This window comes from Schistocerca gregaria, chromosome 7 (genome assembly GCF_023897955.1).
Source record: "Schistocerca gregaria isolate iqSchGreg1 chromosome 7, iqSchGreg1.2, whole genome shotgun sequence".
NCBI classification, from domain to species: Eukaryota; Metazoa; Arthropoda; class Insecta; order Orthoptera; family Acrididae; genus Schistocerca; species Schistocerca gregaria.
In genome coordinates, this window is record NC_064926.1 from 176,525,833 (window position 1) to 176,538,552 (window position 12,720).

Genomic DNA, 12,720 nt, shown 5'->3' on the forward strand with positions numbered 1-12,720 from the left:
ATAAATTTTAAGTCATTGCAGATGTGTGCCATTTCTTTTCACCGAAAACAGAGATTGGTTTAGTCAACTTCATTAAATATCGAGATACAAGTAAAACTGTTCCTTTCAAACACGAATTCGTTATTTCGTGACGTAAGAATGCAGATTTGTGTGAGACAGACTCCATGGTAAAACTCTCTTTTAGGTCTGGCAAGAAATTCTTGACTCAGAATACAGTGACTACGTCACTGTGTTGTTGTAGCAGTTTCAATTGCGTGCCACCAGCAAGTTCGCTACACTCACCACGGAAACTAGAGCTGCCGAGGCCAGCGATACGTTATATTTAGGCCACTCATGACAAAGAAGAGAGTCAGGCTGCAAGCGGACTTTCACACACATTTTCGCAACCAACAGCACATAAACCGTCATATTCAATGTATTTTGATTCTTATATTCTTGTTTGGTTTATAAAAACGTTGTCTCACTGACTTCCCTATTACAGATGTGCTGGCCTGGTGAAAAAATTGGCACCTCCAATAAAAAAAAGAACTGATGGGATTCCTGGGACAATATGATCAATTGCACTTTGAAAATGCAATTGTCTTGTGCGGCCCTTGACACATTTCACCTACAGGAACAGAAATAACAGACATCCTTGACAAATTAAAAGTTATTTTGGTTGAAAAATTTTGGTGTATGACATTCTACATTACGACATACATTCTGATGAGATTTTACGCTCACAGTCTTTAGTTATTCAAGATGATTGCATTACATACCGATACCAGATTCGCTGCATACTCTGCTCCAGAACGACAAATATATCCGTGTCTCTAAATTTTCTAAATCTCGCGTGTGCTGAGCTCACAATACAAGAATTAGTGAAACACGTCTTCACTCAGAACTGTAATTAAAAATGCTGGTAGTCTGTGGTTGCACTCGTCTCACACACCGGTTTATTTCTAAACTTAAAAAGCTAAAATTTCCTTTTACTAACCTCAACACCAACATCGTTCCCGAATCCCCGCCTTGAACCAACACTTGAATTTTAGTACTTTCACCCAGTGTCGTCGTCCCATACTAAAGATGAATAGACAACAATACATAAATTCAGCCTTCACAGTGTCCTGTCAGCATTAATTCCACACCATATATCGATGTATCAGTTTTGGCGTGGACACCTATGAGAGACATTTCTTCTACCCCGCAGATAACTGAAACCTACAATATCTCGTGGTTCTGGACTCAATTTTTCGGAAAGGAGTAAATTAAACTTCCTTTAAAACAAAAAAATCGACTAACGATTTTTCTGATGCCTTTTTTATGCGGGATTCTGGTGTCGAATGTGTAGATTGCACAGGCGTTTCAGGACGGAGTAAATGAAGCGTGTTTCTCAGCGCAGGTTGTACGAAATGAATTGTTGCATAATTTCGAAGTTCGTTCCACTATTTGTCATATTTTTCGTGTGCTGCGCGTTGTTATTTGTCTTTGATTGCTCTCTAATGCAATTCCACTTGCCAAACGTATTTTCCTATCCACGAACGCAACTTATTTACGTAGATAATGCACACTCTGTGAAATATTACAAACTTAATATTTTACGAACGCTTAAAATGTTGCAAAATATGGCAACATTTCCCTTTAGACACGTAAATTTGGTATCCTGTATAAGTATATGGCTTATTGTGCCAAAGTGTGTCCCCTGCCCTAACTAGTACTCATCTGCATTAAATTCGCAAACCTCTAGAAACCACGTTGGCGAAATATGATTTGTGATCGGTTTACCCGTAGCTTTTCTGACAACATGTTGACAACCTGAAATATTCGAACTGTTAGTTACCCTTGAGTATTATTAATCACCTTGTTTACTCTTTTCATGTTTGTGAAGCCAAGCAGTCACGTCTTTATCCAGATGCTCCCAGATACAACTGGTAGAATCTTAATGTCTCTGTGTGACAAGCACACTTATTGTTCTGTAATGTAGTATGCATGAGTTACACACGGTTAAATGTGGGAATATTGGAAACAAGAGAAACGGTTTCTCTCGGTCGCATGAGTCGCTGGCGGCACACTCTGTTTGGAGTCTTTGTCTGCAGAAGTTCTGGGCCCTAGAGAGCAGCTGGAATCCACAGGGCAGCCAAAGCCAGGGCGGCGAGCAGCGGCGACCAGAGGGCGGCGGTGTGGTTCCACAAGGCTCCATTCTTGTCCCCCTGCATCGCTGCCGGGTGTTCGCCTGCAACAGTGAAGGTCATCCCGAGTGTGGTCGTAGAATAGTGAGACATGCACATTTAATAAAGGTGTCCAGTGACGCCTAGGGCACCTCATCATCACTGCAGTAAACTATACGTGTTGCGTCAGGTACAATGGAGCATTCAACACATAACGAGAAAAAACGTTCGCCACTGTAAAACACGAAAATACTCTCATTTAACCCGGTTACATTACTTCCTTCGGGCGCTCTCCTCGAAATACTTTCAGTGGGCGATGCCCCGTAATTTTCTGACGATATTGTTCCACCATCAGCTCTTGTGGTAAATCTTATACTTATTACGTGCAAGTACAACTATTCACTCTCTGTCAGTCGCGATTAAACCCTCTAATAGCAAGTGGCTCCAACGGCTTACGTTTATTGAGAATTTCGGTGAGCTGTATTGATTTATTATTGACATTCTTTCTCCTGAACATGATTTACAAACTATTTACGTAGTTCACTTTGTATTTCACCAGTATTTAAATGGGGGATGAAGACAATGTTTGTATCGAGCAAAAAATACGGTGACTTAGAAAATTACTGTAAAATCTTTATTCGACGTTATGACACTGCACAGAATAGATTTTTCACGTTTTTATAAAATCTCTTACATTTGATGTCCCCGAATGACTTGAGGGTTTATGACAACATAAACTGGCAGACCTAATATAACTTCTTTTTAGAAACTGACAGCGGTATGATACGAATTATTATCGGTAATACCTCTCTTTCACATATTATTGCCATTTTGTTTCTGTTAACACTGCTACTGGGTATAGATATTGAGTTTCACATAATACACTCGTGTGCTAAACTGAGACAAGGACACTAAAGGGGAGAAAACTTTGCATTATTACCAAACCACTGTAATTTTTACTACCCCATATTCAATGGAAGTCTGAAATTATGGTTTATGTATTGGAAAATTGTCGGCCGCTGGTGGCCGAGCCATTCTAGGCGCTTCAAACAGGAACCACGCGGCTGCTACGGTCGCAGGTTCGAATCCTGCCTCGGCATGGATGTGTGTGCTGTCCTTGGGTTAGTTAGGTTTATATGGGTCTCAGTCTAGGGGACTGATGGCCTCAGATGTTCAGTCTGGAACCGCGCGACCGCTACGGTCGCAGGTTCCAATCCTCCCTTGGGCATGGATGTGTGTGATGTCCTTAGGTTAGTTAGGTTTAAGCAGTTCTAAGTTCTAGGGGACTGATGACCTGAGATGTTAAGTCCCATAGTGCTCAGAGCCATTTGAACCATTATTTAATAAGAAAATTAAGTTTACAAGGTCGTCAGTGGTACGTGGCGTATGAAGTAGGCACAAAATGTTCTGTTTTACACATTATACTGACGATACCATATTAACAATAACCGTGAGTTGGTACAAAGTGCATTCATTAATTTTACCAGGGTTTAGTGATCGAGGGTTAAGGTGATAGTAACTTCCACATGATGTGTCATTGCTGAGTAACATAGTAGGAAGAAACTTGGACCATACGTAGAAATAACTGTTGCATTACAGTACAGCAGTACAGATGGTAACTGAAAGAAGAACCCAATGAAACGAAGCGAACTGAAACGTTTATTCAAAGATGACGATTACACAGAGGTCACTACCATTCGTGATGGTCAGCTGGACGTTACAAAAGACGGGACATGATTCTTAATAGTGTGTGTCACCACGGATGGAATGGCATTACGTGCTCTATAACTTGCTTTCATGATGACCAAGTTTGGTAGGAGTTCATGCGGTAGAGTGTTCCATCCCACTACGAGTGTGGTTGATGTGTGCTGTATTGTGTTTGGTGTATGTGCACGTGTTCCAGTACGTCTCCCTACCATAGCCAACGCGGACTCGATAGGAATTAAAAGGGGTGGGGGGGGGGGGGGGCAGGCCAGTTTTTTCGTTGAATACTCGCCTGTTCCAAGAGTTCATCCACCTGCTTTGTTCTATGCTGTCACGCATTACATCCGCAAAATTGAAGTCCCGGCCGAATTCACCACTGAAAACACGCTCATCAGGAACGGGTACTGTGTCACAGTAACATCGACTGAAAGGTATACAGTGGTCCAAGATGTGGAGTCAGTGCACGCGTTCAACTGCGTAACACCCGGACCACCGAAACCATCAAATTCGACAATGCTGGAACGCACCCTCATATGGCGAGAGGTGGGAACACGTAATGCGCCTACGGACAAACGAACATGATCGTTTTGATGATGCAGGTAGTGTGGTGTGGGGAGGCGTAATAGTACATGAATATAATGACTTCCAAATCTTTTATCATGGTCCTTCCCCATGCGCGTGTTTTCAGTGCTCCATTCGGTCACGGATTCATTTTTGTGGGTAACAATGTGCTACCAGAAACTTCCTCTCAGATTAAAACTGTGTGCCGGACCGCGATTTGGACTCGGGACCTGTGACGACGGAGTGTGAGTCGTGCTTGGGTAGCTCAGTTGGTTGAGCACTTGCCCGCGAAAGGCAAACGTTCCGACTATAAGTCTCGGTCCGGCACAAAGTTTTAATCTGCCAGGAAGTTTCATATCAGTGCACACTCCGCTGCAGAGTGAAAATCTCATTCTGGAATGTGCAACCCCTTTGTTGGAGCTTTAGGAACGTGAGCACATTCGGCGAATAGATTGGCCTGTCCGTTTCCCTGACTTAAATTCCATTGGTCATGTGTGGAATTCGTCGGGGAGACGTCCTGTGGTACGTCCACATGTAGCAACGACCTACCATTAGTTGTTAGCTGCGCTGGTGAAGTAATAGAACGCCCTACCACAAGAACGTCTTATCCACCTTGTGGCCAGCATGGGAGCGTGTTGCAGAACGTACATTGCTGTCTGTCCCTGATGATCACACAACCTGTGTGAAACGATGTGGTGCCATATGCAATGTCCAAGGAACCATAATGAATCACGATGCCTTCTCTGTTATTATTGTCTATGAATAAAAGTTTCATTTCTCTTCGTGTCACTGCGTATTTCTTGCAGCTACCTTGTGTGCAATTCTCATATTTATGGAGCCCTGACGAAATACTTGGCCGTCAAATTGTTTCGGACGAAGAAGTGAACGCCTGGCTATGATCACGGTTCCGTAGATAACATAAAACATTTTTCTATGAATGCATTTACCATCTTGTCTCACATTGGGATAATTGTATTATCAGTTAGGGCGATTACTTGTGAAATAATAATCAGGTTACTCATCTTTGGTCAATGTGTCTCGTTTTCATATGACTGCTCCGCATTGAAGGCCTGGACAGAATTCCCACTGCGTCTAACTACACCCATGCTCATAAATTAAGGATAACTGCAGAATGTGGTGCCACAAAACGTGGCATTACACAATACTGGCACTAATAGCATAGGTACATAGGGAACACACACGACACAAATCTGTAAGTCTACAGTATTGGTGATAAGTTGAGAAAACCGTCCCGAAACACATGTGCTACAAAACTCCACTGTTTCCTGCGCATGTACCCCGATATCATTATGGGATATGATCACCATGCACATGTACAACAGGCCGCACAACGGGTTGGCATACTCTGGATCAGGTGATCGAGCAGCTGATAGGGTATAGCCTCCCATTCTTGCACAAGTGCCTGTCGGAGCTCCTGAAGTGTCGTAGGAGTTTGAACACATACAGTGATACGTCGACCGAGAGCATCCCAGACGTGCTTGAAGGGGTTTAGGTCTGAGGAACAAGCAGGCCACTCCAGTCACCTGATATCTTCTGTTTCAAGAAACGCCTCCAGCTCGATGGGGCCGTGCGTTATCATCGATCAGGAGGAAGGTGGGACCAACTGCACAACTGAAAAGGCGGACATACTGGTGCAAAATGACGTCACGATACACCTGACCGGTTACAGTTCCTCTGTCAAAGACATACAGGTGCGTATGTGCACCAATCGTAATCCCATGAAACCACGACCACCATACTGGTTCATTTTAATGACATTAAGGGGTTGGTATCTGGTTCCTGGTTCACGCCAGATGAAAACGCTGCGAGAATCACTTTACATAGTATACCTGGACTCACCCGTGAACATAATTTGGGACCACTGTTCCAATGATCAGGTACTATGTTCTTGACAGCCGGATTTAGAGGCCCTCCTGTGACCAGGGGTCAGTGGAATGCACCTTGCAGGTCTTCGGGCGAATAAACTATGGCAGTTCAGTCGTCAGTAGACTGTGTGTATGGAAACAACTGTCCCAGGAGCTGCGGTAAGGTCCCGAGAAAGGCTGCCTCCAGTACCCCGTAGTCGCCTGCGGGCGCTGATAGTAAATATCGGTCTTCTTATGGTGTTGTACACTGCGGACGTCCCGTACTGTAGCACCTGGACACGTTTCCTGTCTGCTGGAATCGTTACCATAACCTTGTCACCACAGTCACCATTAGCACGTCTGAAAACGTAGTCACACTTACTCGTTGCACCGCACTCTGACGTGCACCAACACACCTCTGCATACGAGGACTGCTGCCTGCGCCACCGTGCGACGACCGCAAGTCAAATGCACCGCATGGTCATACCCCGAGGTGATTTAAACCCACAAACCGCCTGCCAGAGCGTTGTTTCACCATGTATTAGTATTATGGTTAATTTGTGAGCATGAGTGTAATTGCAGCTCGTTTGAATACTGTCAAACTGAACATAATGCACATAACGATGAGGACACGCGCGATATTCTACATCAGTTAGGTTATTGATAAAGTTGCACATCCAGTAACAACATTTAAGTACTTAAGATAAAACCGCTTTATAACTTTTAAATATTTTTCAGAAATCTATCGTACAATTGTTGTATGCTATTTTATTAAAACTATCAGTTTCACTCATGTATGAACAACTGTATTAAATATATCACATATGCCTAGACATGGTCATTTGCATACAGACGAACATTACACATTAGCTACATAAAAATCATACAGGGCGTAAGGAAAACATGTGGCCAAACTTTCAGGAAACACTCCTCACCCACAGGCGGAGAAAATGTGTTATATGGTCTTGGGCAAGGAAACATTTCATTTCCATGTTAGTGTGCCTTTTATATTTCTCTTTAAATTTCATTAGTCATGGAAAACACACAGAAACAGAACCAGCATTGCATGAAAAGTTTTCTTATATGAAATAATCAAAATACTGCCTTGGCAACGTTTGGCTATGAATTTTAGGCTCACCGCCACAGTTTGTTGTTCCAGTTGAACGAAGATGACTAACATGTGACTAATTGCATTGCTTGTGATGACATGGAACGAACGTCATTCCTCTATTTGCGTCAAGCAACCAGCCTCAACTGTTCACTGTTTATCAAGGACTGTGCAAGCACTTAGAATTAACTTTTCGTGACGGTACAGTACAATGGAAGCGTACTAGTATGCGGGTTTGGCAGATACCCGTTTGATCTATGGGTTAGACAGGGTCGGTTTAAGGACCTAACAACATAAGCTGCCGCTTAGTACGCCAAGATGAGAGTGGCGCTCGAGTGCGTATCACGATCAGTAGCGAAAACTGGAACGAGTAAGGCGTACGAAGCAAAAGGGCAATGGGGGGAGGGGATATCATAGGTCGCTTGTGTTGGAAAATGCTTCCGAACCGGCCCTGGGAATAGCAGATGGTAATGGCCGTAACGCTCGGCATTTGTATTGGAAGAGATTTCCACAAAGACGGTGCCTCGACAAGAGGACCTTTGAAGCAACTGGTAGTCCTCTTAGGGAGTATGGTGCGTTTAAGCGTACTCCTCGGGACTGTTGGAGGGCTGGAAGGACGAGGACACCTCAGATGGGGAGGATACTTCTTCGTGTATTTGTGGCAACATGAGACAGTTAGGTACAACGAGTAATGTTGACCCCAAGACTAACTGTAGAGTGCACAAGGAGAACATGTTTTATCTGTACCGTGTACAACGAGTGCAGACACTACCAGCAGCTGTTTTTCTTGCACATGTACACTTCTGCGAATGGTTCATTTAGAAACGCAAACATGTTGTTCACTGACGGGGCACTGTTTCAGAGTGATCAGATTGTAAATTTCCACATAGACTGTCGGGAATACTCACGAAACTCTGACATCACGTCATCTACACAGACTTTTTGGTCTACCTTCGGTCCGTCATTGCTTGCGACTACGCTGAGGCCTCATGTTCTTCCACCTGTTCCCAACAGACAAACTTACCACGCTTTCTTAGAGAATACTCTGTCTCCTCCGTCTGCTCATTTCAGCACTAAAGCTCATAGGCTAATAACAGGTGGATGGGTAGAGGTGGACAAATTCCTTGGCCTCCACACTGACTGGACCTAAACTCACCAGACTATTATTGGTGGGTACATTTCAAAGCTCTTGTGTACCGAACCTTTGGTGCTCCTGTCTTTAATTTCCGCTTCAGCGACGTCCGGTAATAAAAAACTTCGATTTTCGGTTTCAGTATATTGTATGTACTGTGTACGTGTTTTTCTTTTTTTCGTTTTAAAGTCGAACGAGCAAGTTCCTAGAAGTGTGATCCAGTCGCGTTCTGCCGACGCAGCGGCAATGACTGCGGGTCACTGAACGAAATACGCCGGAGGTTCTCAACGGAGAGAACAGCTGTCAATCACTTTCAAGATCTACTATGCCGTCTTTTAATAACAAAATGTTCAATACAGATTATGAATTACCTATTCTTCTTATACAGTCTTAAAAAATCTTTCATACCTAATGTATTATGTACTGCGATTAATAATAGTCTGTCTTCGTTAAATGGTGTCGAGCACATCTTTGGATCAGAGTAGTACCTCTACAACGGCAAGAAAAATATTTCAGTTTTCTGTAAGCTAATTAAAATGGCACGAGACAATTAGTGGGTGATTTTAAAAGGAATATCTTTATTTAGGAACTTCCTCTGAACAAGTTATCAACATTCAAAATCCGTTACGGATAAAATATTAATTTGCATAGCTGTTATGAACTTCAAATAATACTGTTGAATGTGTTGATCCTCGGAAACTGACCGGTAACTTACTACATTGAATCACGTGCTTTGGTCGTATTAGTGACCTTTTTATGAGTGACTAATAATCTCTTTGAAAGTGATATCGTTGGATCAGGTCCGTTAAATGATTCAGTTAATGATTCGAATTAGATTTTGAAACTGGTTGTACGCCAAGTATAAGTTTACATGTACATTACGTTTGTGACAAATCATAGCATCTTTAGACGGCTACTGTTACTGGATTTAATGTTCAAAAATGTTCTGTAGCGTATTAACTGGTACTAACTGAGAAGAATATCAAATATTGGATTCTACAGTGAAACTTTGACAAAGTTATAGCTGTAAAACTCTTTGACATAACATATGGAAATAATACGAAGCAGGTCAGTTAAACAAGATCCATCCATTATTGACTGTTGATACGGTGCGGCGTTGTTTTTAAGGGAACGCTCAAAATTTTCGCTCCGACGGGAGCTTGGATGAACTTTCTGATGCAGTACATTATCTTCTGTGGACATTAATGGCCCTGCTTAATGTCTGAAGAAATATTTAACCTATTCGCAAGTCAATACGGACACAGGAATACATAAGAAACTTCATGCCATCCCGTGAACATACGACATGCCGCACAGTAAAATTACTCTTCACGAGTACCTTGCTACGTGTTACTAGCGAGAAGTTCAAAACAAATAAGAGAATATTTCGCACAATATTACCTACATGACAGTCGTTCTTATCTAGAACCAGCAGTGGAGAGATACAGAGTGGGATTGGGAAGCATTACAATAGGTTTAAGTCCACGCTTTATTGAAGACTCTAGAGACGAGTACCAGACATGGCCCGGTCCGTGACATAAAACGGAAGATTTCTACAAAGAAAAAGAGTACCCCGTCTCTGCTAACCCCTGCACGAGATGTACAGAGTCTTCGAGCCTCTTTCGTGGAAGGATCACAAACAATACACAATTCTCGAGGAAGACATCAGTGCATTAGGGTTTCAGTGGGACGGCCGGGTTGACGCTTGTCTCCTTGCTAACAGAGGGCACTTCGAACATTTCAGATAAGGAAGTGTTTCATACGATTATAATTAGCTCTTTTCTTGTGTGTTTCCCATGATTAAAGTGTTGAAGAGTTGTAGAAATCGAGACCTAAGATGTAAACAGAGCGTTTCCGAATCCATGGGCATACAGCATATTATCTCCCTCTTCCTGTGAAGAATGTTCCCCTAATGTCTGGCCTCACCTATGTGGTGTACCTGGCGCAATCCAGGAGAGTACACTATTTAAATATTATGCAATATTTTAACAGTGTGAAGCACAAGGCAAGAAAGTCTGCTAGTGTCAATAGCGTGACATACAGCTGTTGTGTCAAATCATGATTTTTGCAATTTTGTTGGAACACTAATAGTCAATGTGGAACAGGAGCAAGATGTATAATCAGCAACTGGAATGACAAACGGAATACTACTTCATTTGGTGGTGTTGTGAGAACGTTCATCGCATCAGTAAATAAGAGCACGTACCAGATGCTGGTGCGACAAATTTTAGAATACTGTTCCGGCTGGGGGCCACTTTCGCCGACCCATAGCGGCAGCGGCCTTCGAGAACAGAGGCCGACCCCATGCCGTGAGCGCCCGAGGCACGGACCGCGGACACTCGGACCATTCTGCAACCGCACAGGGAGTAGGGGAGAAGGTGCCCTCGCCTCATTTAAGAATGAAAACTTATAAAGAACATGTTGGGCAGTGAGAAGCGTGCCGAAAACTGATGGACGCCCTGCAGCTACTGGGACCTACCGTCAAGAATGGGCACGTGAAGATGTGTGAATTTTTCTGGCCGAGAACAAATGTTTTTACTTGCCTTAAAAATCGACAACGTGTTGAAAATTCAGGAACGTCACGTGCTCTGAGAGGGAGCCTATAAACAAAGCGCCACGAATTCACACAGGGAGGCTTGTGGGTCTAAAGAGCTCCGTAAGAAATCAGCCTTCTTAAAAAAATGTTTTCTTTGGTCAGAAACGACATTCCGTTTTTGTATTGAACATTCTGCTACTTATACCGGTTATTAATGCACCAGCGATTGACTTTTGCAATGGCTTATGCCGCACTTACATTAACCTGTGATCTCGCAACGTTAATAAGTCAAGTATATTACCTAGACAAACGCATTCCCCAAGTTTCATAACCATAGATTAATTATTTTTTGGTGCTGCGTTTATCTTACCACCAGTCAATGGTCCCTTGTAGAACAGTACTGTAGGGTACTCAAATAATTTGCTGAACCCAGTATACATTGCTGTTACGTTCGAAGGAATTCTATTAGAACATATATGAATTATTCATCGAATTATTCAAATACTTCGTAACTATACTAGCGATATTTTCTCTCATTTTCATGACTCCTGCACGAGATATACGGTTTTGGGAGCGAAACTGTCGTCTTTCTTCAAATACCGATTCCCTAAATTACCGTGCAACAATTATTCTCTCTTTTTCTTCAGCTGTACCACAGCTGTTATACTTTAGTAAAGGCCATAACACCTTCTTACGATAGTAAGAACCGTGATGCCTACTTCATAAAGCCTTAAAATGCTTTAGCAGTACTCTTCTACAGCACGCGTTGATGAGTTGCTTGTGAATTTCTCTTGAGATCAATACTCTCAAAACCGTTCTAAAAACTTCAGTTCGTCCAATTTTCCTTCCCTACTGTAGATTCTGTGCGTTCAACCTAATTTAAATCGGTCCCTAGCAACTTTCAAAATATAAAAACAATGTGAAGTGATAGCGAAGTTCATTACTAAACTTGTAACCGGATGTTGCCCTCTTTCTCTTTGTTACGGTCATTTGTCGTCATCATTAATTACACAAAGTGGAAATTTTTTCATGTCGCTACACATTTTCTTATGAAAATCCAATGACGATACTTTAAAGCTGCTGACACTACTGCTGCGGCATCTGTCTCAGATAGGTCCTCGCAACCAGTCAATGGTTACACAGGAAAGCCGCCTATGTACTCCTAATTCCGAGCTCGCAACTGAAATAACGCTGCAGCAGTGTTCTGTAACACTGACTGGATTACTAGATGCTGTAGCGCAACACTGCATTTCTGCAGCCCGCTATGTGACGGGAGTGCAGCTCTTGTCATGACACACCCGGCCGAAGCGAGTATATACGTTCCACGCTCACCCGTTAGCAGCAGTCCATCGGCCCCGAGCAGTCGACCGATGCAGTCTCTGCGCCAGTCACCAGCCGAACGTGTGTCCAAGCAGCTACAGCCTCGCCGAGCAGCATTATCAACTAGGCAAAGCCGCTGGTCTACTAGATGTCACAAAGCCCCGTGGCGCTGGGCTCTGAAATAGATTTGCTGATGGAAGCCGCCCATTAGGTGCCATATTCGAGAGTCGAGAGTCCTGTGTTCCATTCGGGGCGACCGCGTGCCCGAGAAGCAGCCTTGGGGTGTATGACCGAAAGGTCAGTGTACTGTGGAGCTGTCACCCGGCATTTATTATCTAGGCCACCGT

At 43.2% G+C, this 12,720-nt stretch overlaps 1 protein-coding gene across 1 annotated transcript in view; it reads right to left on the reverse strand.

The window, feature by feature from the left end:
* Positions 1-1,323: 1,323 nt before the first annotated feature.
* The window catches only part of LOC126282340 (hemicentin-2-like), a 198,508-nt gene continuing 187,111 nt past the window's right edge, over positions 1,324-12,720 (reverse strand). Inside the window, exon 5 of the mRNA XM_049981997.1 lies at positions 1,324-2,212. Coding sequence (XP_049837954.1) covers positions 2,088-2,212 — 125 coding nt within the window. The 3' untranslated portion in view covers positions 1,324-2,087. The remainder of the gene's footprint in view (positions 2,213-12,720) is intronic.